This window comes from Coturnix japonica, chromosome 3, assembly GCF_001577835.2.
Source record: "Coturnix japonica isolate 7356 chromosome 3, Coturnix japonica 2.1, whole genome shotgun sequence".
In the NCBI taxonomy this organism is placed as follows: Eukaryota; Metazoa; Chordata; class Aves; order Galliformes; family Phasianidae; genus Coturnix; species Coturnix japonica.
In genome coordinates this window covers 95,894,066-95,916,057 of record NC_029518.1, presented here as the reverse complement: position 1 = coordinate 95,916,057, position 21,992 = coordinate 95,894,066, and the positions used below count along the sequence as shown (strand labels likewise).

General features: G+C 56.8%; 1 protein-coding gene across 9 annotated transcripts; it reads right to left on the bottom strand.

Annotated features, from left to right (window-relative positions):
• Positions 1–29: 29 nt before the first annotated feature.
• Positions 30–21,165, bottom strand: PTK2B (protein tyrosine kinase 2 beta). 9 transcript variants are annotated; one of them, XM_015859767.2, is made up of 31 exons: positions 20,967–21,165; positions 12,413–12,660; positions 10,925–11,103; positions 10,751–10,838; positions 10,532–10,611; positions 10,326–10,388; positions 10,145–10,199; positions 9,850–9,990; positions 9,586–9,660; positions 9,413–9,514; positions 8,926–9,043; positions 8,455–8,494; positions 8,326–8,372; positions 8,162–8,215; positions 7,495–7,592; positions 7,324–7,408; positions 6,997–7,097; positions 6,796–6,911; positions 6,562–6,662; positions 6,394–6,483; positions 5,671–5,875; positions 5,471–5,579; positions 5,320–5,385; positions 4,614–4,739; positions 3,943–4,089; positions 3,073–3,108; positions 2,672–2,699; positions 2,347–2,402; positions 1,973–2,116; positions 1,137–1,217; positions 30–1,048 (listed from the first exon to the last, which is right to left on the bottom strand). In XM_015859767.2, exons 1-31 carry the CDS (start codon positions 21,148–21,150, stop codon positions 833–835), a joined length of 3,279 nt encoding a protein of 1,092 aa, XP_015715253.1. In that variant the 5' UTR covers positions 21,151–21,165; the 3' UTR covers positions 30–832. The 9 variants fall into 9 exon arrangements, with proteins under 9 accessions (XP_015715253.1, XP_015715254.1, XP_015715255.1 ...); XM_015859768.2 differs by having other exon boundaries at positions 2,347–2,393; XM_015859769.2 differs by having other exon boundaries at positions 2,347–2,390.
• Between the last annotated feature and the right edge of the window lie 827 nt (positions 21,166–21,992).

Here is a 21,992-nt window from a genome sequence, read left to right as displayed (position 1 = left end):
GGACATCAGCAAGCAAAGGCACAGCAGGACTTGGTGCATGGTTTATCTCAGCCAGCGCGAGCAGCGTTGTGGGAAGATGCTGGGGAAAAGCCCGAATCGTACGATTTCCAATTCAAGCACAAACCAAAGATTTTGTTGTTGCTGTCGTTTACATAGAGCAGGTTGGAGCAAACTCAGCTGGAAGAGGCCCCATTCTCCCGGCTGGTTTGTGGCACTGATGGCTGCGGGTACAGGGACCCATCCCTCCCATGCTCCCCAGGCTAAGGCTGGATGCGAGAACTGACCTGACGCACGTCCATCATTAAATAAACTCTTCTATATAATGTACAAGGAAATGCAAACAGTCCCTCCAGCGAGCCCCTCCTGGGAAGCCAGCTCCCCTGATCACTGTGTCTCCAGCTCTCGGCGCAGGGCAGCAGGATGCGGGTCCCCAGTTGGATGTGTTGCCCCTGGGATGGGCCATGGGACGGACATGGGGACCCACTGGATAGATGTATGGACCCACTGGACAGCCCCATTGAATGGACTGAATGGACACACAGCCCCACTGGTGGCCACCGAGCCAAAGGGACCTTCATCCACTCCTGGGGACAGCCAGGCCACCCCCAGTCCTTTGGAGGGATGCGTTACCAGGCACCTCCTTTCTTCAGAAGACTGACGAGATGATGCTAAAGACACAAGCAGCAGGAGGAGGGGGACATGGAGGACAGGGTGGCGAGGCCACAGGAGACACACAGAAGCCAGCTCGTCCACACCGCTCTCCTCCCATCGCCACCAACCCATGTGGTGTTTCCTCTCCTCCTCTTCACCTTCCCTACCCCTTCACGTTCCCTCACTCCAAGCACAGCTTCACCAGGTTGGCCTGGACCTTGGCTTGGTCCACAGCATCCAGCAGGTTCTTGGCATCCACAGCCAGGGTGTGGGAGGCCGTCAGCATCTGCTTCTTGCACTCCTCGCTCAGCGAGGTGACGGCGTTCTGCTGTGCCAGGCGCATCTTGTTGATGAGCTCAGCCAAGTCCTTGTTGAGCAACTTCTGGGTCCCTTCAATCTGGCCATGACATGCATAGGTTATATGTGGGGATGTCCCCAAGCCCCTTCCATCATCCCCAGCCCCATGGGAGAAGCTGCAGCCCTACCTCGGTGCGGGAAGTGGCGGGCAGGATGGGGAGGATCTCATCCACGCTGCCGATCAGCTTGCGGAGGGACAGGCCCACGTTCTATGGGGTAAGTGGTAGGGTTAGAATGGCTCCAAGCACAGGACAGCGGTGCATAGCCCCTGATGCTGATTTAAGGATCCCAGTGGGGAGAGAAGAATGGGGGGAAATGCTCCCCTTGGAACCAATGGAGGAACAGGGCATACTGGAATTGACACACGGACACAAGGACGTGTTGGAAATACTCTCTGTTGGTCCAAAGACTCAACAGGAGAGGAGAGTGGGGTATGTTGGAAATGCTCTCCCACTGACCCCAAAAAGGAGCAGGATATATTGGTAGTGCTCCCATCACTGACCCAAGGATGCAACAGAGGATCAGGATATATTGGAAATGCTCTGCGTCGACCCAAGGACCCAAAGGAGGAGCCAGTCATGTTGGAAGCACTCCCACTCTTGACCCAAGAACCCAATGGAGGAGCACAGCATGCTGGAATTGCTCCTACCACTGACCCAAAGACTCAATGGAGAAGCAGGGCATGTTGGAATTCCTCCTGCTATTGACACAAGGGCAGAGGAAAGGAGCAGGGCATGTTGGAAATCCTCCCGTCACTGAGCCTAGGATCCTCTGGAGGAGCAAGACATCCTAGAATTGCTCCCACCATTGACCCAAGGACCCAAGGTGTGATGCTAATGCTCCCTCCTATACATGTAAGTCTTTCCAAAAAGGATTCTTGGTGGGAGCAGCTCAGCAGACTGATTCACAACTCCCTCCATGTTCCCCCACAGGAGGCCTGGCACTACCCCTTTGCTTCCCCTACCTTCACCACGAGGATGTACCCCTCTGGGGGCAGGAGGCTGATCTCATTCTTCAGCTGCAGGACAGCCTTCACCAGGTCCATGACATTGCTGTACACTGTGTCATCTGTGCGGTCCAGGTTGGCAGTAGGGGCTGGTTGGATGGACTGGAGGAGAACAGGAGCACAGTGGGCTCAGGACAGCAAGGGAGCAAGGAGGGAATAAACCTACATCAGTGGGGAACCCTGGCCAGTCTCTGCACCCCAGATCCATCCACATCCCACCCATGACTTGGCCACTGCTTATTTGGTCCAAGAAATCCTGTCTTGCAAACAAACAGAAGTAAATGGTTGTGGAGGAAGACTTGGACCATAGTGGCTGTCTGAGGAGGTCTTACCTGTGCCCCAAGTCTTGGAGGCTTCTGTGGGGGTGCCGTGAACTCTGCTACACCATCAGTAAGGGAAAGGAAGGAGAGTTACTCTGGATGCTCCCTGGATGTGTGTGCATGTCCCTCATGCCCCACACCACTCAGGACACCCCAGCTTGACACAGCTGTATGCCACCTCCCCTCCACCATCAGGGCAAGGAAAAGGGGATGCCTGCAGCTCAGCCCCCCCACATGTGGTACAGGCAGAGAGCCCTTGGGGCAGGCGGAGCTGCTCCTGGTGATGATCTGGGATTGCTGGAATAGAACTGGTGCAAAAGGCAGCAGGGACACTCACTGTAATCCGTCTCCTTCTCCGGGAGCAGCTGTAGGGGAAGAAACAGCAGCAAATGAGAGGTGGGAAATCCTGTTCAGAGGAGCAAGAGTAGAGGAGGCATTGCCTCAGGGTGGAGGTATCCCCATTCCAGGGGGTTTCAGGGGGCAGGTCTAGACCACAAGCATTGTACCCCATTAAGAGTTTTGGACAAGTTTTCTGCAATGGGGGTACAAGGCTTTCCCAGCATGACCACTGAAAGTGGTTTGACCCCAGCAATCCTTAAGTGCTTCCAAGAGCAGGGCTGGAAGAAGGGCAGCAGGGACCATCGCAAGCTGAACATAATCTCCTGCCCACCCCCAGGAGGAGAGCCCCTCTGCAGATGAATGCACTCAATAGGGTTTCCTGGGGCTGGCAGCACTCACCAGAGCTGTGTTGTTGTTCATGAACACCGTTGGGTCCTGCAAAAGGGGAGAAGGTTTGTGAGAGGCGATGGGAAAAGGGAAAGATAAGGGAAAAGGGAGGGAAAAGGAAAGATGGGGACCTCCAGATAACTGTTCCCTCCCCTCTACTCCCACCATGGCAAAACTTTCCCAAATCCTGATTCTTTCACCCCAATTCCCAACAAGAAAAGAAGCATTCCCTCCTTCACTTTGCCCAACATCATCCAGGAAAACCCATCTTTGACCTCTGGAGACCTTCATGGTTTTCCTGCCTCCAGGAGACCCCAAATATACACCCCAGAAGCATGGCCCATCTCTGCAACCCAACAGCCCCTCATGGCCCTGTCCCTGTCCTCATTCCTTCCATAGGTCACCAGGACCCAGAGCTGCTGCCCCTCAAAGTGCTGCTACTCCCCAAAATGCTGCTGCAGCACCAGAGCCGGGCATTGCTCCATGGCTGCGTCAGTCGCGCTAATAAAAGATCTTCCATCTCACTGCTGCTGGTGCATTAGTCACACATTAGCTACCTTGACGCCGGCTTTAAAAAGCATTATAAAAGCTCACGAAGACGCAATTGCATTTAAAATGTTGCTCAGTTGTCAAAGTGTTCGCTTCCCATCGCAGCTCGGTGAGGTGCGGAACACAGAGAGGTGTGAGTGGGTTGGTGATGGGGGCTGCCCTGACATCTCCAGCTGTGCACAAACAGCTGGAGCAGCGAGCCTGCTGTGAGACCTGCGGCGTGCTGCAATTGTGGTTATACTGTATGAAGCAAGCTGCAGCTTGGTGCTTGGTGGCAATGTGAGAGCTGGGAGCACCCAGCTCAAAGTCAGTCCTCAGCTCAATGTCACCCACCAGGGATTTCTCCTCCTGTCGCAGCCACTGGTAGTCCTCCACCATCTGCTTCTGCTGCTTATCCAGCACCTGTCGCATCTTCAGCCTCTCCATCTCCCACAGCTTCTGTGCCTCCTCCCTGCTGCTGGGACGAAGGAAGTCTTCCTCCTGATGCATGGAGCAGGCAGGGATAGGGGGATGCTCAGCACCAGGAGCCTCCCCATGTGGTTTTGACACAGCTCTGCACATGCAAAGCCATGCACCAGGCCTGTGGGCATGCAGCTCAGCACTGGGGCAGTGCATTGTGCCCACAGTGCAGGAGCTCACGGTGCTGGGATTGTGCCAAACCATCCAGCAGAGCATTGCCAGATGCAAGGCAACGCCTGCCCCTGATTTTGGGGCCATGCAGTGGTGCTCAGGAACCAAACACCAGGAGATAACGCTGCAGCCACCCAACCCCAGAGCACCCCAGCTTGATTTGATCCATGTCAGCATCTCCTCCACCACCACGCCTCCACTTTGGTGTGCATGCATGCAAACATCACAGCAGCCCTTCCAGCCTCAAGCAGTGCAACGCAGGATCGAGCACACAGCTGGAAGCAGCACAGGCAGCATTGCCAAGCACAGAGCATCCCCCCACCAAGCCCCTTCCTCGGCGTGGTCCTCATGACGTCCTCGGCTCCTTCTCTTACCCGCATGCTGTGGCGCTTGAAGACCTGGTGGCGGTGGAGCGGAGGGGTGTGCAGGGAGTTGGCTGGAGACTGGTACTCAGCGGGGCTGGTGAGGGTGGGTGAGCTGGCACACAGACCCTCGGGCACCTGTGGCAAGGCGGGCACGGAACACAGCCATGGGAGCAGGCGGACAGACAGACACATGGACAGAGCAAAGAGTGTGGGACAGCAGCTTTCACAGCAGGACATCACAGAGGAGCAGCATAGGACCTTCTTCGCCACAAGGCTTGCTCCCAAAACTATGCTCCTACTCAAACCCTTGTCTGGCTCCAAAAAGCATCCAAGAGTGCAGGGATGCTCCAAGGAATGGTATGAACTCATGGTGATCTGCACTTCTGCACTGCAGCCAAACTCAGCTGCAGGCAGCACTGGAGCACAGCAGACCTCCTCTCCTTGCAGCTGTGCATGTACATGGGACTGTGAGAGCACTGCTAACAGGATGGGAAGAGCATTGCCAGCGGGATGAGGGAGCTCTGCAACTGTCCTACCCTGGGACAAAAGCTGTTCTCGGAGCTCTGAGGCAGACAAGCAGCACACTGTCCTGCTGGCACTTAGTGGCTGAGTCCCAAAAGTCACCAGCTCTGAGGGCTGGAGCTCTGGGTTCAGCTTCCTGGGGCTACACTTGCCCTAGTGTCTCCCATGGGTTGCTCGGGGCACACAGCCTTACCTGGAACTGCAGCTTGGGCGCCAGGAGGTTGCTCTGGGGTGGAGGTTTGTACCTCGGTCTGCTGGGCTGTGGGAGCAGAGGAAGAAAGGTGAGGGGGCTGCAAGTAAGGATACATCCCATTTTGCCCTGCAGCATCCTGTCCATGTCCCACCTTGGGGGGTGGCTCCTGCAGGGTTGGTGGCTCCATGATTTTGGGAGGCCGATGGCGGTTGTTTCGCTCTTGCTCCTTGGCCAGCTCCTTCTCCATAAGGTAAATGTCGCTGCAGGGGGAGAGGGAGGGGACCTCAGTGCCATGAGATGAATGGGATGGATGGGTAGAGGAGGAAGGTGCCCCGAAATCTCTCCCATTACCTCAAGCTGCAAACCAGGTCCTTGAACTTGGGCCTCTCACTGGGGTCGTAGTCCCAGCAGCGCGTCATCAGGGTGTAGAGGATGGGTGGGCAGAGGTCGGGCTTGGGCAGGCGGTCACCCCTCTCCAACACCCCAATCACATCCTTGTTCTCCAGCCAGAAGAAGGGCTGCCGGCCATAGCTCAGGATCTCCCACATGCACACAGCTGCAAAGCACAGGGGATAAATCACAGAAGATGCCAGAGTTACCACTCTAGGGACCATCCCCTTGCCCAGGGTTTTGGGGATGTGGTGACAGAGCCAGACTCTGGATGTTTTTAGGGAGTAGTGTTTAACCCAGAGCCCTGAGCATCTCAAATTCAGTATGCCCTCAATGATGGCTGAGCATCTTGAATGCAGGATGCCCCCAGTGGTGGTTGAGTACTTTGAATGCGGGTTGCTTCCAATGATGGTTTAACATCTCAAGTTTGGGATACCCCCAGTGACGGTTGAGCATCTTGGATGTGGGATGCCCCCACTGGCAGTTGACATCTTGAATGCAGGATGCTCCCAATGACGGTTGAGCATCCCAAATTCAGGAGTTGGAACCACAAAGGTTCTGCTCCAAAAGGTTTCCCCCAAGGCTGAGCTACCACCGCCGCAACAGAGCAGGATATGCCCCTGTGCACCATGATGCTGCCCCAGATGTGCCCAGGATCTGTCCCATCTCCATCCCACTACCTACCAAACATCCAGACGTCACTGGCTGTTGTGAAGCGTCGGAAGTTGATGGACTCGGGGGACATCCACTTGATGGGGAGGCGGGTGACGGACGCTGGAGGGACAGATAGATGGCAGCCATGCTCATGGCTGCAGATGGGCTGACACAAGCCCACATCGCACACTGCTTTACCTTTATAGTACTCCTCATCCTCAATGTACCTGGAGAGCCCAAAGTCACCCAGCTTCACGCACTCTGGGGAGGCCACCAGGATATTCCTCACTGCAATGTCCCTGCAAGGACAGTACTTTGAGTGGGAATGAGGGCTAGACCATCACACCCAGAGAAACAAGCTCCTCCGGCTGCAAATCAAATCTGCAAGGAGTGCTACCAGCCCCTACTGCTGCCCTGCTGCTCCCACCCCACCTGTGCACACAGTTGATGGCCTCCAGGTATGCCAAGGCTTTGCTGATCTGCAGTGCATACAGGACGAGAGTGGGCACAGCGAGGCAGTGCTTGTTCTGCTCCAGGTATTGGCCCAGCTGCAAGAGTACATGTGGGGGTTCAAGGGCTGAAAGGTAGCACCAAGGTGGGGGAAACAGCCCCCAGCAATATCAGCCCCCTCACCTCCCCATAGGGGTACAGCTCCATGATGATCCAGGTGGGCTCTTCCTCTGCGATGCCAATGAGCTTCACAATGTGGGGGTGGTCCAACTTCTTCATCAGCACTGCGGGGAGACCCTGCCTCAGGTTCCCTACCACATGGGAACCTCCAGCAGCCCCAACCCCACTAAGGGTGCAGGGGAAGCTCTGTGCCATGCAACCAGAGCAGCAAGAACTGCTAGGGTGCTCCTGCTGTTCACAACAGGACTCCAATGGGTTTATGTACAGATGGTGCCCACCTCCCCTCACACAAGATTCCACCCTGCTCTGCTCCGCATTGCAATGACATACCCGCCTCGCTCAGGAACTTGTCCTTGTTCTCAGGGCTACAGTCCTTCTTGCACGTCTTCACAGCCACATTCACCCTCTCCCCTTTCTGCAAGCAGAGATGGGGGCAGCTCAATCACACTCCCCTCCGACACAGAGGAGGTGGGTGGGGAATAGGCAACACTGCACACCCACCGGGTTGGTGTAGGTGCCCTCATACACCTCTCCAAAGAAACCTTCCCCCAGGATCCTTCCCAGTGTGACGTCCTCCCGGCAGATCCCGTAGTGCTGGGCTGACATGGGTAGACATAGGGAGATGGTGGGCATAGGGAGATGAGATGATGGACACAGGGAGATGAGATTTATGGCATAGGGAGATGACAGACATAGGGAATGGAGATCATGGGCAGGGTGAACAAAACCTAGCCCCTACATTTTGGTACTGTTGGAGATGGGGTAAGAAATGGGGGTGGGCAGGAGGAAGGAGAAAACAGGGAGATGGTGGGCATAGGGAGATGGGATAATGGGTGTAGGGAGAGAAGATGATGGGCAAGATGGGCAAATTGGGCAAAACCAACCCCCCAAATTTAGGCAATGGTGAGGATGGGGTGGGAAACTTTGATGGGCAGGAGGAAGAAGAAATAAGGATAATGGGAGCAAGGGGGAGTTGGATATTGGGAGGAGACTGGACGATGGTTGCGGAGAGATGGGATGATGGGTAAGTTGGGCAGAATGGGCCCAACCAACTTTAGGCACTGTTGGGGATGTGGTGGGAAACTGGGAGGGGTAGGAAAAAGGGGAGAATAGGGAGATGGTAGCTGGAGGGAGATGGGCAGGAAGGCACCCAAGGGGTGACACCCACCTCCGGATCTCGGGCGTGAGGTCTCGTCAGGGATTTCAGCATAAATCTCAGAGTCTGGGGCAAGACAAAGGCAGAAGGCAGAGATGTAGTCAGGGAAAGGCAAAGTGCCCATCCCAGAGCTCCACACTAACAGTCAGTGGAGAAGAAGGGAATCCTCAACTCACCCACACTGAGGCTGTCGGACACAGCAGAGTGCCTCTCCTCCAGGTGCCTGCGGGAAGGGGGATGTTGGGGTCAGCAAGCAGGGCACAGTGGGGCAAGGCAGGGGTCCCAGCACCCCCTGCAATACTCACGGGACGGGGATCCGTGGAAGGCTGCTCCTCTTCTCCTTCTCTGTGGGAGGACAGCAGGCAGTCACATCCCAGCTGTGCCATGCACCCCAGCTGGGGTATGGACTCCTCTGTGTCCCCCCATACAGTGCAGACAAGGGGCAGCCATGACTCTGCTCCCCAGCAGCTCCCCATGTTGTTTGGGAAGGCATTAGCAATGGAAGCTATGGAGCAAGAGTGCCTGCTCCATAGCACTCCTTGCTATGGAAATGCCACCACCCCTTGGCTAGAGTCGAACCAGGTGCAAGCATGCAAGCAGCAAGTGTGCAGGGTCTCAGGTTGGGCTAATGGCTGGGAAGTTGTGGATGATGCTGCAGCCCTTGGGGTGGGGGAGGAAGGCATGGAATGGGGCATGGATGGGTTGCCAATGGAGTTTGGTGGGGACATTCACAGCAGGGAGATGCCTGCACCTGTATGGACCCATAGATGACCCACCTCTCCTGGGGAAGACGATGAGGGATGTGTCCAGGCCCCCCTGCAGCCGGCAGTAGCCATCGATGAGGTCAGCCATGTTCTCTGCCTCGGCCAGAGATGATGTCTTGATGGCCAGGGACTGGAGCAGGCAATAGGGATCAGTAAGAGGCTGTTCACGGCCTCCAAAAACTGGAGCACAGGGGATGATTTGGGTACCACCTCCCCACATCACACAGCACCATCCCAGCCAGCATTCCATCCTCAACCCCATCCCCCAGCAGAGCTACCCCAGGCACTTTGGTTGAGGCCAAAGCACCACCATGGCCATGGCTTTAGGAAGGAGCCCTAACCCTAACCCTAAGCCTAACCCTAACCCTAAGTAACCCTAACCTAGCCCACCAGTGGGAATGGAGCTGACCGTTGCAGGAACAAGACACCATCCCATGTCCATCCACATCCCACCTACAAAAACCTGCTAATGTCCCCTCCAGTGCCAGGGCTGCCTCACCTGGGGGGTGCCGCTGAGCCCCAGCTGCAGCACAGCCCGACCCTCTTCCACGCTGGAGCACTTGATGGATTTGATGTGCTTGAACTCAGCCAGGCAGGTGGGCTGCAGGCGAAAGTACTGTCAGACCACAGCATTTGCCCTGGGGGTATCCTCACCCCTTTGTGTCCCCCTACCTTGGCTTCCTTGCTTGTCATCTGCCGGATGCCCTTCGGCCCAATGACCAGGTCCACCGTGATGTTCCACCCTTGCTGTGTGTAAGACAGAAAAAGGATGAGCATTTTGGGGGGGGAGGTCCCCAAATCCATCTCTCTCCTACCCACTGTGATGCCCTGGAGAGGCAGCACGCACCCACTGTGACTGCATGGGGTGCTGCAGCAGCCCCTCTCAGTGCCCCCAGGCCCCAAAAGCCCCCATTGCCCCCCTTTCCGTGCACTCACAATGAGCTCGCAGCGATAGCTCTCCTGGTCGATGTTGGCAAAGGTGGAGAGTGTATGCAGGAACTTGAGGATGCATTCCTCCTCCCGCAGCAGCGCGTACTGCTGGAACGTCTGCTGGATCATCTTGCGGAACTGCTTGGGCTGCGGGCAGAGCAAGGATGTGGTGTGTGCCATGGGGTGCACGCAGGAACACACATATGCATGCATTCAGCTCAGATATAGACATGCATCTGCATGCACACCCAGCGTGCACCCAGAGCTGCTCGCAGGTAATCCCCATGTGCACAACCCTCACCTTCAGATTCTCCTGCATCTGGCTGGGGAAGAACAGGTCCAAGCCCACCTCCTTCCTGCAGAGCAGAGACCATGCACATGTCAAGGGGCTACGTGCAGACTGATAACACGTTAGGGGCTGCAGCAACAAAGCAAGGGGCACACGGTGCAGCAGGGCTGCTCCCAGCACAGGGGCTACTCACTCCAGGAACTCAAAGTTGGATTTCTTATCCAGTGCATTTTGGGGCATGTCTTTGTAAAACCTCCTGCAGGAAGGGAGCGATGTCAGACAGCTGTTTGTGCATCCTCGTGCATCCCTGCTCTGTGTGCTTCCCCCCCCCAGGGCTCTGCCCCCTGAGCTGGGTGCTGGAAGCCCCCTCCTGCTCCCCAAGCACCCAGCAGCACGTACCTGAGCTCGAGGCAGCCCAGCTGCAGGGCCATGCCCTCGCTCACCTTGCTGGCGTAGTTCTGCATGTACTCGCTGCGGAGCTAATGGGGAGAAACAGAGCTCAGGGATTGCGGGTGAGGATGCTCACAGGGGTGTGCATGCGCTTTGGGATCCCTCCTTGGGGTACAATAGGCTGGGAAAGAGGTGAAGCCCAGCAAAGGGGAAGGGGCTGTGGAGAACCTGCTGGTAGAAGTAGAGCAGTGTGGTCCTGTCCTCTAAGAAGCGCTCCATGTAGTCCTCAGGCAGGTAGCGGATCTGCAGGTCGTACCTGGGGGCACAGCACAATCCCGCTGAGTTATGGGGGGTGGAACACAGAGGGACCCCCCACCCTGTGCCCAGTTCCCTGTCCCCTACCTCCACTCGGCCTCCAGGTGCAGGCACTCGTATTTCTCCTGCACCTCACCCACCGTCAGCTCGGGGTGCAGCCAGTGGATCTCATCTGACTTGACGTGCTTCAGGCGCAGCCCGTAGCATTCGGCCAGCTGGATGTCGGGTCCAATGCGGCCGCTCACCAGGATGGATCTGATCACCTCCTGGGGACAGGGATGAGGTGAGCAGGGCTCAGAGCCCTGCAGATGCTAAGAGCTGTCCCCTCGGTTGCTGTGGGTTCACCCTTACAAAGCACCGTGTACACCCATACACACCCTTCCAAGTACAAACTGCAGCTGAGAAAGGGACACGATCCCAAGCCTTCACATTCTGCATGAGCCAACAGGTCTCAAAAATGAGGAGGAAATGCTACAAACCCACAGCCCCTTTGCAAGACCACAGTCTCTGCAGCCTCTACCTGAGATGCCTTCAGCCCGCTCTGCACCAACCCGCAGCCTGCATGCAACTCGCCTGAGCTCTCTGGTGTGTTGCAGTGAGGGGTAAAAGCCTGACCAGGTCATTTCCACCCTTGCACCTCAGCAGAGCTACCCTTGGATGCATAGCATCAGCTGCAGCATGGCGGAGCACTGAGCATCCCCAGGAGGGTGTGGGGACAGTAGGGACACTTTAGGACAAGAGGTGATGGCCTCAACTTGCACCAAGGGAAGTTCAGGTGTGGTATTAGGAAAATATTCTTCTCCAAAAGGGTAGTGATGCACCAGGATAGGCTGCCTAGGGAGGTGGTGGAGTCCATCCCTGGAGAAGGGGCTGGGGAGGTCTCAGCATCTCCCCATGGATGTGGCCCTAGACATGGAGACACCACACCACGTCTGTGGGGAGACACTGAGACATCTCCAACCCCTTCTCCACCGGGTCTTTGGGATCCAAGCCTCCCAGTGAGCTACAACACCATCCCAGCCCTCCAACCATCCCAGGACATGGTTTAGAGGCTGTGGTGATGGTGGGGCTACAGTTGGACTTGATGATCTTGGAGGTCTTTTCCAGCCTTAGTCATTCTATGATACTATTCAGGGTCATGGTTTAGTGGGGATAGGTCAACAGTTGGACTTGATGATCTTAGAGGTCTTTTCCAGCCTCAGTCATTCTATGATTCTCTTTAGGGATGTGGTGTGGGCATGATGGGAGTGGGTCAATGGTTGGACCTGGTGATCTTGAATGTCTTTTTCCAACCCACCCCACTGATTCTATGAGTGTGCATGGTGGTGATGGGTTGACAGTTGGACTTGCTGATCCTAAAGGTCTTCCAAGTTCATTGATTCTATTTCTACTCCACGGCATGGGAACTGCTCTTTGCTGGCCATAAAGGGTCAACTGGGCTGTTGGTTGCATCAAGATCATCTCCTTGCCCTACAGGTTTTGGAGCCATGGTACTATGGGTGCTACCTCTGCCACCAGATAGACAAAAAGATCCCCACCATGCCCCCCATCTCCATGTGCCCCATGCCTACATACCCGGATCTCCGTCGTCACGGGGCACTTGACCAGCTTGAAGTTCTTGCCCATGTTGAAGCTGTTGCTGTAGAAGCACACCTTGAGGATGCGCATCTCCTCCCTGTCCACCTCCAGGGTCCCCATGCCCAGGTTGGCCTCCAGCGTCCCAGCCAGGCTGCGGAAGGAGCTGCTCCTTGGGCGACTCAGAGGCTCAGGGAGGGCTGACATGCTCATGGCCGGGGGGGTGCTAGGGGCTGAGCATCCCTTCCCTGCGGGGAGACAAGAGCTGCGTCAGCCAGGTGGGGACAAATAGGGAGGGTGGGGAGAAAAGGAGGGGTATGATGGAGGAGATGATGGAGACAAAGGAGTGCAACAGAGGGCCCCTCTGGAGCAACGTGTCCATGTCACTTCCAGAGTGACATCTCTGTCTCTCTACCTCTGAAGCAACAGCTCTGTGTCCCCATCCCATCTGGAGCTATGCCCTATGTCCCCAGAACCCAAAAAGCAATGAACCCATATATCCCCATCACCTCCAGAGCAACACCTCTGCAACCCCATCCCCTCACAAACAACACCTATTAATCCCCATCACCTCCGGAGCAGTGTGCCCATACATCCCCATCTCTATTAACTGGAATAATGAATCCCTCCTGCTCCAGCATCCCACATCCAGCCCTTCACTCACCCCCAATATCCAAGGCATGTCTATGTGTGCTCTGCAGTGTGGGACAGTGCAGAGATCAGAGCAAAACAGGGCAAGCAGCTCGGACTCATCCGCGCCCGGAAGGGCGATAGTTATTTATATTGATCTGCTCTTTTATTTTTAGAGGGCACATAGCTTAAAAGCCTGCTCAGAAACGTCCCTTTGGGCCGGAACAGAAGTGGTTTGGCTTATTCATTTTGCTGAGAACAACTGGAAACCACACTTAGCCTGCGCTGATCTGACAGATCCCAAGCACAAGCCTGTTTTCCTCCTTTATTTTGTAGGGATTTCTGGGCTGTGAGCTGGACACAAGGGTAAAGGCACAGCTTGGCCCATCCCTTTGCATGCAGTTAGGCTGAGGCCAGGCACACTCAGTGCACACATCTCACCAGCAGCCAAGAGGCACTTAGCTGTGAAGCAGCCAACATGGAAGCTCAGCCTGGGGGCCTCTCCCTCTCTGAGCTCAGCTCTCCAGTTACTCATTAAACAGGATCAGAACTGTTTGAAAACAGGAGTAAGGGTGGCCCACGGGTCAGCCCAGGTCTGCTGCAGGGAATGGCCTCAGGGAGGGAGTCCTTGGCATGTGAAGGGGGTGAGAAGAGCTGGGAAGGCATAGAGAGGACAGGGATGGTGCTTGGGGTCTGCCCTGCAGCAGGTCTTATGGGGACCTGCAAGCAAGCGGGTGACATGGGGACCTGGAGGAAAACAGGTAGGTGACAACGGGACCTGGAGGCAGATGGGTGACATGGGGACCTGCAGGGTCTGTGCTCTCCCCATGGCACCGTGGGGTTGTGACACCCTCTGGACAAGGTGACAACCATCCCATGGTGCCCCAAGGGATGCAAGCAGGAGACAGGCAGCATTTCCCAGGGTCTGGCTTTGCTCTGGCGGTGCCACAGTACAACAAGCATTCACACCGGGTTATTTCTCACTGCATGAGGAGGGTCTTGTGGTGCTGGCTGGTGGCTTCCTGCCCACCGTGCTGAAAGCAGCCGTCACGTTAAGCAGAATTAGCCACCCTCAGCTTTCCTTTTGGGGTTAGCCACCAAAGCTCAGCTCACAAAAGCATCGCCTCTCCTCCCAACCTCGGCTTCTCCCCTCACTCAATTTGATCTCACAGCATCATCACTTCCACCATCAAGCCCTGTGCCCCCATAGCCCCTTCCCATCCCCTCAAGGCTGGGACACCCCACTACGCTCTGCCCCATACCAGGAAGTCCCTCTGGGTGCTCCCACGCACTCTTGAGACACAAAATAGTTTCATGCTCGGCCCTTCTCCCTCCAACCCTACCCCAAATCTCGGTCACATCATGGAGTGACCCATCCTCACGCATTGGGGGGATGGTTTGGACCCCACCCCCCCGGACACCAGCTCGGTGTGACGAGTTTGCCCGTCCTCATCTCGCCTCCCAACCCCGACACCATTGCGAAAGGTGAAGGTCTGTTCCCCACTGCTCCCTATGGGGCACCCAGGGTAGGGGTAGGAGGGGGCGAGAGGCACTTACGGCGAGGTGGCCGTCCCTTGTCCCCACCCCGAGCTGACGGAGCTGCTGCTGCTTCCTGCTGTGTGCAGAGGCGTTTGCATAGCACCCAACAGGCGGCTCACGCATGTGCCCACGGTGTAGGTGGGGAAACTGAGGCACGGCTCACCCCCACCTCCGGAACCCCCCCCCCACTCACCACATCGCCCCCAACCCGCTGCATTTCCACCCCCTAAGTGCCAGCTGTGGGGCTGCAAGCCCCCCTCCTCCCCAAGCACAGGGATAACTAGGACCTCCCCCACTATTTACCTTGTCCTTTCAGCAGGGTCTCGTTTCCATGCCATGGTGTGGGACAGACATAGGGACCCTACAGCCGCCTTCCTCGCCCCAGCCCTGCCCCATGGCTGCAGGTATTTCAATGACTCATGGTGGATTGTTATGGTTCCGGGGGAGCAGAGAGAGGCTCCTGCAGGGGTTGAAGCAGTGGCACCTATAGCACTGCACTGCAGCACCCACACCTGGAGGCTGCACCCTATAGCAGGGGCTGCACCACCCTATGTGGACCCCACAGCACAGGCTGCGTGCCTCAGTTTCTCCTGCTTTCTGCCAGCCCTGGGGCAGAGGAATCTGGACACCAAGGAACGCTCCAGGGCACGCCTGCCTTATCTCAGCTGCCTGCTCCCCATATCTGCCCAGCTCCCATCCATCACTTCAGCCCCATCCCCAGCAGGGAGCAGGATGTCACCACCTATCAACCCCTCTTCATGCATCCAACCCCCAAATCTGGGGGTCTGCATCCATCCCAGCCCTGTAATAGGGCAGTAAGGAGAAGGAGAGCCCTGGCAGTATCTTCAGCAGTCAGTGTTGGTGCTGGGTGCCCACTGGATGGGTTTGGGGGGCTGGGTTTGGGCCCCACGTGACAGGCCCCATCAGGGGAAGAACGTGTTTCGCAAAGCAAAGGAAGTGACACATGCTGCAACAGTGGGACAGGCTGCCCCAGGGGGGTTGGAGGGCTGCCCTCTCTGCTTGCAGACCCCAAAACCATTAGATCCCAAAACCACCTTGTAGACCCCCAAAATGCTGGTCCAAAATACCAAAAACTCAGCCAGCTCCAACAACAATCGTCCATTGGACATCCTCAGCATCAAGGAGAGCTCCTAATACATTACCACCCATTTGATGCTTTGCTTACTACAACTCCCTTTATTGTGTCTCCTATGGAAGGATTAAGCATCCCACCAGCACGCACTCCTATTTTCAGAGCCGCACCTCCATTTTCAGAGATACACCCCCACTTTCAGACATGTCCTTCATATTCAGAAATGAACCCCCATTTTCAGAGGTGCACCCCTATTTTCAGAGACACGCTCCTATTTTCAGAGGTGAACCCCCATTTTCAGACACGTACCCCATTTTCAGAAGTGAATTTTCAGAGATGCGCCCCATTTTCAGAGATTTATTCCTATTTTCAGAGGTGTACTCCCAGTTTCAGAAGTGAATTTTCAGAGATGCGCCCCATTTTCAGAGATTTACTCCTATTTTCAGAGGTGTACTCCCATTTTCAGAGAATCACTCCCATTTCCAGCCAGATACGTACCCCAATTTCAGAAATGTGCCCCCATTTTCAGAGAGACACCCCGATTTTCAGAGATGCGCCCCATTTTCAGAGATCCATCCCCATTTTCAGAGATACAATCCCATCTGCCAAGTGGGAAAACGCTGCTACGGGCGTTTCTGGCTGCAGGGGTGGCTCAGGAAGCCCCCTCCCCCCAGCCCCAGATCTGCACTAAGCAGCTGGGTACGGCGACACAAGCGGCGCTGCTGAGGAACCAGAACTGAGACGCTGCGCTGCCATCACGCCCACGGCCGGAGCTCGCTGAAGAGGTGACTCAGGCATGGGGGAAAGATCTGCGTGTTCTGGTCTGTGCTGTGCTTCTGTCCCAGCAAGGGGACAAGGCAGGGCCATCTGGGCTCCCTACAAGGCTCCCCCCGCCCCTCAGTGCAAGGCAATGAGGAGGGGACAACGTGGGTCTGGAGGCAAAATGTAAGCTGCTGCCAGGTCTCCCCCTACGGGGGTCTCCAGCCTGACCCCATTGCAAGAGTCCCCCCTAAAAGCCTCCACCATCAGCAGTGATCACGTGGAACCTGCAGTTTTCCATCTAATCTTTGAGTGAAATGAGGCAAAATCAATCATTTTCCCTGCTGAATGTTTCCAGTCTATGGGACCTGCAGGACCACACTCCCAGGGCCCCATAAGTGTGCCCTAACCCTGCTCTGAATCCCAGTGCTCTCACTCATCCTCACAATTAACAATGCAATTACCACTTGGCCAAGTAATAACGCAGCTACAGCTGGGCTATTTCTTGGATTTCCCCAAGCAAACCAAGACACAACAGCACAGAATACAAGGGTTGAGCACACCAGCAGCTCCTAGAATGGGGCTGTGGGGGTGTGGGCATCCATGGGGATGAGAGGGGACGGGGCTGAGAACAGCATCAGGGCAGCAGCAGGGTTCAGCCACAGCCTTCCCTATCCAGCACTGCTCCCGCAGCTCCTCCAGCCTAAAAATAACCCCGAGCAGCACCAAAAGCTTGGGGAGGGGAGCAGCTCCCCAGGAACAGGGTGGGCGTATTTCCCGGTAACCTTTCTGTGCCAGAAGGAAATGAAGGGCTATGAAGCATGGTTGGCTGGCACGGCTGGTACCGGTCGCTAGGCATCCCCGTCGCCAGGCAACCTGCAGGAACACGATGCTGCTCCTTCATCCTTGGAGTGGGCAGGGAATGGGGGAACAGGGGGCCCTTCCCTTCCCTTCCCTTCCCTTCCCTTCCCTTCCCTTCCCTTCCCTTCCCTTCCCTTCNCCTTCCCTTCCCTTCCCTTCCCTTCCCTTCCCTTCCCTTCTCCCCTTTCCAAAGCCATTTCTCCTTCTCAATGGCCACAATGCACCACTAAATGTTTGTGCAATGTTTGTAGGATCACATCTTGCTTTGCCCTTTGTGTAATCTGGGCTGGACGCAACGTGGCCATGTCTGCATGGTGGTTGTAGACGGTGGTGGTTGCACACTGTGGTCGTTAGATGCACATTGCATTGGTCGTGCATTGTGCTCGACGTGCATTGTCTCAGATCTGCATTGTGGTGGTTGCACACTGTGGCGGTTGCGCACTGCAGGTGCTCAGCGCTGTGTGGATGCTCAGGAAGCGGTGCAGGGGCCCATTGCTGTTCAGCTCCCAGCTGTGGCCGCTGACTGAAGCTTCAATGGGGACGGGGAGGTTTCCCAGTGGCTCACGGGAGCTGCGCTATGAGCGCATCACCATCACCGTGTTCCTCTTCCCCCTTCGCAGCCTCTTCCCCAAACAGAGCACTGTGGCCGTTCCCTCCCACGCTGTGCTGCCCCTATATGAACAAAAAAACCCCAATTTTTGCCCACAGGGAAACATATCCCTGTGGGTTTGGGGCTGAGCCCCCCACTGTTCCTTAGAGAAGGGGACCTGAGCTTGGCACGCTGCTGCAGAACGGAACGTAGCAACGCTTCCCACGGAAGGTTCACGTCTATTCCTTGTGAGTAATAAGTGTGCCAGGGAAAAAGCAACGTGATTCAGATGGCGCTTCCCCAGCCCCCACAGCCTGCACGAGCCTGAGCACAGAGCATTGAAAAACAGCTGAGCACAAAGGGATGGAGATGTGGAGCCTGGGGACAGCAGCACTGCACCCCACGCATGCACCAACAACACCACGGGCTTGTGCATCCTGCCCTGTCCTTTGCAGACTGGGAGGCCTGCAGCCCCCATCCCACTTGGGTGCTCCTGGATGGACACCTCTGTGCTGTGCATCACATACGGGTGCTCCTGCATTGTCCCATGCATCCATCCCCATGCACCCAGGGTGGATACTGTCCTGTGAATCACACAGCCATGCCACGCACATCTGCTGTAGGTGCAGTAGGTGGAAATGGGACCATTCCTAGGGTGACCTGCCCCGCTCAGGATGGCTATCACAGCACTCCTGCTTAGGAAGCCTTAGGACACCCCCTGACCCAGCCTGGCTGAGCCTTCCCCACCCCTCACATAACACCACAGCCCCATGCCTGGTGCTCCATCCCACCCTCTACTCTGGACACATCCTCCCAGCCCTGGCTCAGCACTCAGACACTCTTTGGGGACCCAGCAACAGGAGCATCCCCACCATGAGATGCAGGCAGTTCCCCACAGCACCACCCACACGGGGCCAGCTTTGGAGGAGCAACACATCCCGCTTGGATGATCCATCCCAAAGCCAACGGCGATGGAGAAACTCCACCAAGCAGCACCCAGAGCAGCCCACAGGCACCCAGTGTTCCATCAGCCCCTCTCGCCCTCCCATCCCCTTCTCATGACGGCGATGCTGGCACACAGCACCCAACCCTTGGGCAAACATCACAGCACCTCCCGCCCTGCCGCGGCCCAGCTCACCCCGACGCAACATCCCGCTCCCACTTCCTGCCCTGAACTCCATGTTTCCCCCTTCTTTTCTTGCACCGTGCTCCCTAAAGTGAGCAGCGCTGCTCACCTTGACGCTGCCTTCACCCCCACTGGACCTGGAGCAGCGTGTCCTGTGCTGGAACTGGTATTGAAACCACTCCTCCCCACCGCCCGCTTCCGGATGAGGCCACGACAACGCAGGGAAGGAAGAGGAGGGCGGGAGGTGAGGAAGGCAGCAGGACCCCTCACCTGCTCACTGCCTTGACCCCGTAACAGGTTGGGGCAGGTTGGGAATGTGGGCATGGGGCCCAGCATTATGGGGCCTCTCCTACCTGGGAAGAGTTGGCAAGCGGCCCCCATGGAGCCCGGCGCTGTGCAAGGGGATGAGGAAGGAATGAGGATGGTGCAAGAGCTGCTGTGCCAACGTCCGGGGCAGCGGGGAGGGCTCTGGCAGCACCTCCACCCTCAGTACACAGCCCTGTTTGTGGGGTGCATTGGGGGCTCCTCATTACCTGAGGCTCTCTGTGGTCACATAGCAGCACACAGCCCCACAATACGGCACTGGGGGTGCTGGATACTGAGGGCTGAAGGAGCAGAAGGGGAGCGGGAGCAGTGGGGTGCTCTCCCTTCCCCCCTCCCCACAACACAGTCCCAGCAGTGGGGTGCTATGGGGGCGGTGGGCACTGCCACATGGGCCAGTTTCCATGCAGGAAGCTGAGCACGGTGGGGGAAGCAGCAGGGCAAAGCCGCAGACAGGCAGTTCCCCAAAGCCCATCTGCAGGCACCTTCCCCTCAGCCTTTGGCTCTGCAGACCGCAGGCACAGCACAGCTGCAGGCAGCAGCCATGGGGCAAATGGGTTCGTACTGGGAATCCCCCTCCACAGCCACCTCCTGCCCCATAGTGGTTTCCCTACATGAAGGCAAGCTGGGTGTTAGCATGGGGAGAGGTGATGCTACCCCTGCTCCTATATGGATCCCCCATAGCTGGAAGCAGAAGCCTTTGGGGGTCCCCTACCCAGTGCATGGAGGGTCCCAGCTGGCTGCACAGCCCCACAGTGGGGCACAGAAGTGCTGCCTGCTGACCCCCCCACCCCACTGAGGCACAACGCAGCTGCCAGACCCAAGCCAAGCACCCCACAGCCGGGTGCTGGAGGACACCTAAGAAGTGGAGGGCTCAAGGGAACAGAAGGCTTCAGGGAATGGCAACCCCCCACTTAGGGACCAGGAGCACTGAGGGCACCGCTGTCCCCCTGTGGCACTCCCATACACACAGAGCCACACTGACAGCCCAACCCCAAGCAATCCCAATGCTGAATATCACAGGGCTGCTCCAACATGGGCCAATATCTCCCAGCAAAGGGGCAGCAGGTGGGCAATAGGTGCCCCATCACCAGCAGGAACAGGGACAGCAGCTCCGAGCATCACTCCGCACAGCTCCACGTGCACCTTCCCCCTCTCCATGCGCTCCCAAAGAGGTTCAAGTTTAAGACACACACTGCGATGCCGCTGCTGTGCCCCGACCATCACAGCCCCATGGAGCTGAATTGGCTTAAACCACATTAAAAATGAACCCAGCAAACCAAAAACCAAACAACCCTTCTCCCCCCCTACATCCACCCCAATCCTCCCTCCCCACCTTCATCCCCAGACTCACAGGAGAGCTGGTTCAACAGCCTGCTGAGCCATCCCATGCTCCTGCGCCGAGGGCGAGCTCGTAGCTACGAAACGCCGGAGAGAAACAGGTTTCCCCCCCCCCCATTCCCAACCCCACTCCGCCTCCCCCCTTCCCCAAACCGCCCTCTTCATTGGCACAGAGAGAAGCGATAAAAGCTGCCGGGATTTATTAATAGCACCTCTCCCATCACTAGGGAACGAGCGGCGCTTCGGGAAAAGGCTTCGAGTAGCGGCTGCCGGAGGGTAGAAGGCACCAACTTACTTTTGGTCGAGGGCTGGAGGGTCCGGACGGTGTGGGGTGGGGGGTCTTGGGATGGAGAAGGGAGAAGTGATGCCGAAGGAGCAGGGAGACTCCCAGGAGCGGTGCTGGGGGTGTCCTCCGAGCTATAGGGTGGTGGGTGGCAGCGGTCCCCACCGGCTGGGTTGCTGCAGGTGGTTGCTGCCATCTGCAGGCTGACCGACCTCAGCTGGAGGAGCCGGTACCTGTCGGGTGCTTAAGAGCAAGTTCAAGGACCGAGGACTGAGATGGGCTTTGAAAGACTGTCGCTATGAGCAGTGGTTGCCCTGAGAGGTGCTGGATGTCCCTGCAGACAGACAAGGTCAGGCTGGATGGGGCTCCGAGCACTGATGGAGCTGTGGCTGTCTCGGCTCATTGCAGCCAGGTGGCCTTTAAGGTCCCTTCCAACTCAGTTCTATGATTGCATGGCTGTGATTAATGTTGGAAAACTCCTCATAGATCACCCACCATGCCCACCCCCCCATACCCACTGACCACATACATCAGTGCCGCATCTCCATGGTTCATTATTGCCCCCAGGGATGCTCATCCATCCATCCCCCACAAAGTAACCACTGGCTTTACTTCTGCTCACTGACCCCGTTCAGCCCATGCCTACAAACCCTGGGCTCTCATCCTTCACCCAGCCCAGCTCACCTCCTCTTTGCACCTTGGGACAGCTACTATGGGCCCACCCTGCCCAGTTGAGCTGAGACCCTGCAGGGGTTTGGAGCAACCTCAAATCCACTTTGGAGGATGGCCTTTGGTTACAGCTGGTTCCCACCACCTGCTGATGGAAAGGGGTTCCCTGGGTGTCAGGTAGGACACAGTGTCCCATTGTGCTGCTGGTGGAGGAGCTGGTGGACATCCAGCCCATGGCAGGGGGTTGGTCCTACATGGTCACTGGGATCCCTTCCAACCCAACCCAGTTCTAAGACTGTTCCAGGATGCCCCGCCATCCTCTTGCCTCTGGGTTGTAGGAACCAGTGGCATCGCCTGCACTGTTGCCGT